The sequence below is a fragment of the Talpa occidentalis genome, unplaced genomic scaffold, assembly GCF_014898055.3.
Source record: "Talpa occidentalis isolate TD23 unplaced genomic scaffold, MPIMG_talOcc4v2.1 talOcc4.4035, whole genome shotgun sequence".
Taxonomy (NCBI): domain Eukaryota; kingdom Metazoa; phylum Chordata; class Mammalia; order Eulipotyphla; family Talpidae; genus Talpa; species Talpa occidentalis.
In genome coordinates, this window is record NW_023604336.1 from 1 (window position 1) to 3,122 (window position 3,122).

The 3,122-nt window shown below is 33.6% G+C and overlaps 1 protein-coding gene across 1 annotated transcript; it reads right to left on the reverse strand.

The window, feature by feature from the left end:
• Positions 1–1,560: 1,560 nt before the first annotated feature.
• On the reverse strand, positions 1,561–2,526 carry LOC119258428 (olfactory receptor 51F1-like). The gene has a single exon (XM_037526758.1). It carries the CDS (start codon positions 2,524–2,526, stop codon positions 1,561–1,563), a length of 966 nt encoding a protein of 321 aa, XP_037382655.1.
• Positions 2,527–3,122: the final 596 nt, after the last annotated feature.

Consider the following 3,122-nt stretch of genomic DNA (forward strand, 5'->3'; position numbering starts at 1 on the left):
TCTGAAGGCTGAAAAGAAGATGGCGTCACAGAGGGACATAAACATTGTTAGTTCTGATTAAAGAACAATTTAAACAAAAGGACTTGTAGCCAAGAGTCATTCACTTGTTCAAATTTTTCTAAAAAGAAACTAAATCACCTAAATCACTGAATATATTAAAGTTTTGTAGAAAAAGATAAGTAAAATAAAATTCACAATAGAAAAAAAATAAAATTTTGTGGAAAATAAGTTGTTTATAATGGATTTCTGTTCTCCTGTTTACATATCAAAGGACAATGACTACAGAATATAGATTTAAGAATATCATAAACATGAAAATTGGATCAAAATTATGCTAGTGGGATTTTTGTTCTTTGTCTAAAATAGTGATTTTTAATCTAATTTTATACTTCTTAATTTTTTTTCAAATTACATGAAACTCTTTTCTAATCTGAAGAAAAAATAAACTCCTATTACATGTGTTTGAATCTGTAATTTTATGTATCTCTTCTGTTATTCATCTAACCTGTGCTTTTATAATCCTTGGACTTTGCCTTGAGCAATTTAAAAATAAAAGAGAATCTTTAAAAATTAGATATCCTTCTATTTAGTCAATCATTTAATCCCTAGTATTGGAACCATTGTCTTAAAATATATTGGTCATCTCAATTTTCCAAATGTACTCTAAAGAGTATATTATGTAATGTCAACTATAATAACTGTACATTATTGGGAAATATTTTTATCTATTTAGTTACTTCACACACTGTAGACTTTATACTTTCTGGGTGATTAAAATATGACTTGTTGATAATTTAATTTCAATTTTTTCTCACAAGGCCAAACATAAGACCCCCAATCACTGGTGTCCTTTAAGGTAATTTTCTGAAAGAAAGTCCTCATATTAGCCTTAACAATGTTCATATATAATCTGTATGAAGTTGTGGTGAGATTGAACAGAGAGTTGAGAAAAGAAGTATTGCCTCCTATGGCTGTTGCAATTATGCCAGCTGATTCAACTGTTTTGTACCCTGTGTTTGAAAAATGCGTGAAAAAATGCTTCCTATCTATTACCATCTTTTCATCTGAAATCAAAATCATGAGAGACATTCATCAATTTTTCATCATTATTTTTTCAGTGATTACAGTATCATTTTATACAACTGAATTTTAAGGTTATTCCTAACTCTTGAATTGATGTAGTTACTGTGAGTCCCAATTCAGGAGTCAAAATTTAGGTCTACTTATGTATAACTGTTTTTAGTCTGTGCATCATGAATTAATGGTACATTGTCGGTTAAAATCACAGTTACACCTTCATGGCTTTTGTGAATCCTCTGAAAATTTATGGAAAATATGAGTGTCTTGACATGAATTTTTTTTCTTGGAAAGGTTCATGGATTTTAATAGAGTCCAAAGAAACTGTGAGTACAAAATTTTATGACCCTTCCCTTCCCAAACTTCCTTATTTTTACATCATGAACTTTTTTTTAGCTGTGAAAAATTATTGATAGGCAGTCAATTACCTTGGATGTTTTCTGCAGTGGAAGTCGCTTTATCAGGTTTTTCTCTACTTAATCATCACTGTTTATTTGGAAGGAGAATACTGCCTATAGCTTTGCGAATCTGTTTTGTCTTTACACTATAGATGATGGGGTTGATGACTGGGGGAAAAAGCAGGTATATATTGGACATCATTGAATGAACCACTTTGGGGGCTGAATGAGCATAGCGATGCACCAAGGACAGACTTATCAGGGGGATGTAGAAAGTAGCAACTGCTCCAATGTGGGAGACACAGGTGCTAAAGGCCTTGTGTCGTTCTTCAGGGGAGGCAATTCTGAGAACAGAGCGAATGATCAAGACATAAGAAATACCAATACTTGGTATATCTACTCCTGTGTTTAGGGCAAGAACAATTAGTGCAAAGATGCTGTTGGCCCGAGTATCTGAGCATGCTAATTTAATCACGTCGGGGTGGTAGCAATAGGAGTGGGAAAGGAGATTCATTTTGCAGAAAGAGAGACGCTTAAGGAGCAAGACTACTATCATTATCAATATTACAGTGCGTGCACTGATTATTAGACACATCTGAATGATTCTGGAGTTAGTGAGAATGGTGGTGTACCTGAGAGGGTCACAGATGGCCACGTAGCGGTCAAAGGCCATGGCCACCAGCACTCCAGATTCCATGGAAGTAAATCCATGAAGAAAAAACATCTGGATCATGCAGGAATCTAGACTGATTTGTCTTGCATCAAACCAGAAGATAGCTAATGTTGTTGACATTGTAGTCACAGTCAAGCCCAGGTCAGTGGCTGACAGCATGGAGAGGAAATAGTACATGGGCTCATGCAGACTCTGCTGGGTAATGATGACAAACAGGATCATGCTGTTCCCAGTAAGGGCAGTGGCATAGAGACAACAGAAGGGAATGGAGATCCAGCCTTGGGCAGACTCCAAGCCAGGAATGGTGGTCAAGAGGAAGGTTGGAAACTTAGATGTCAGGTTACTGAGATTCTCCATGTTGTCTTGGATTTGTGGCATTTGTCCTCACAACATTCACCTCCTATAGAAATAATAAATAATGCAATTGCACAAAATATGTAAATTCATTTTTCTTTTGTTTAAGAGTGCCTAAATTCATGGGTATATAAATTTTCTCACTGAGAAAACTCAAGCATTCTAACAATTATCTGCAATCATTATCAAGAATATTTAGAAAACATAAACCTTTTGTACTTTTGAATACTGGGAATATATGTCTATTAATTTTATACAATTGGATTATAATAATTTTCTATGTGATGGAATTTTTAGCTCCATTACATCATAAGAATCTAGGAATAGAGAATTAGTTAAAAAAAGTAATCCATCAATTTGGAATTGTGTTAAATTGTGTTCCTTGTGTTAAATTAGAATTTCTTTCCTTAGTAAATCCGTGTCTACTTTTTCTCTCTGTGACTTACTTGTGGAAATTGCTGCTGTTCAAAAGTATTAAGTTTGAATGCTGTTTTGAGGATAAGGTAGACATTTTCAAAGACATTGCATGGAAAGGCAGTTGACTTTACACATATAAATTTTTAAATGACATAATGATTTGTGCAATTAAAATTTTAAAAATGAATTTTTTTTTTTTTTGT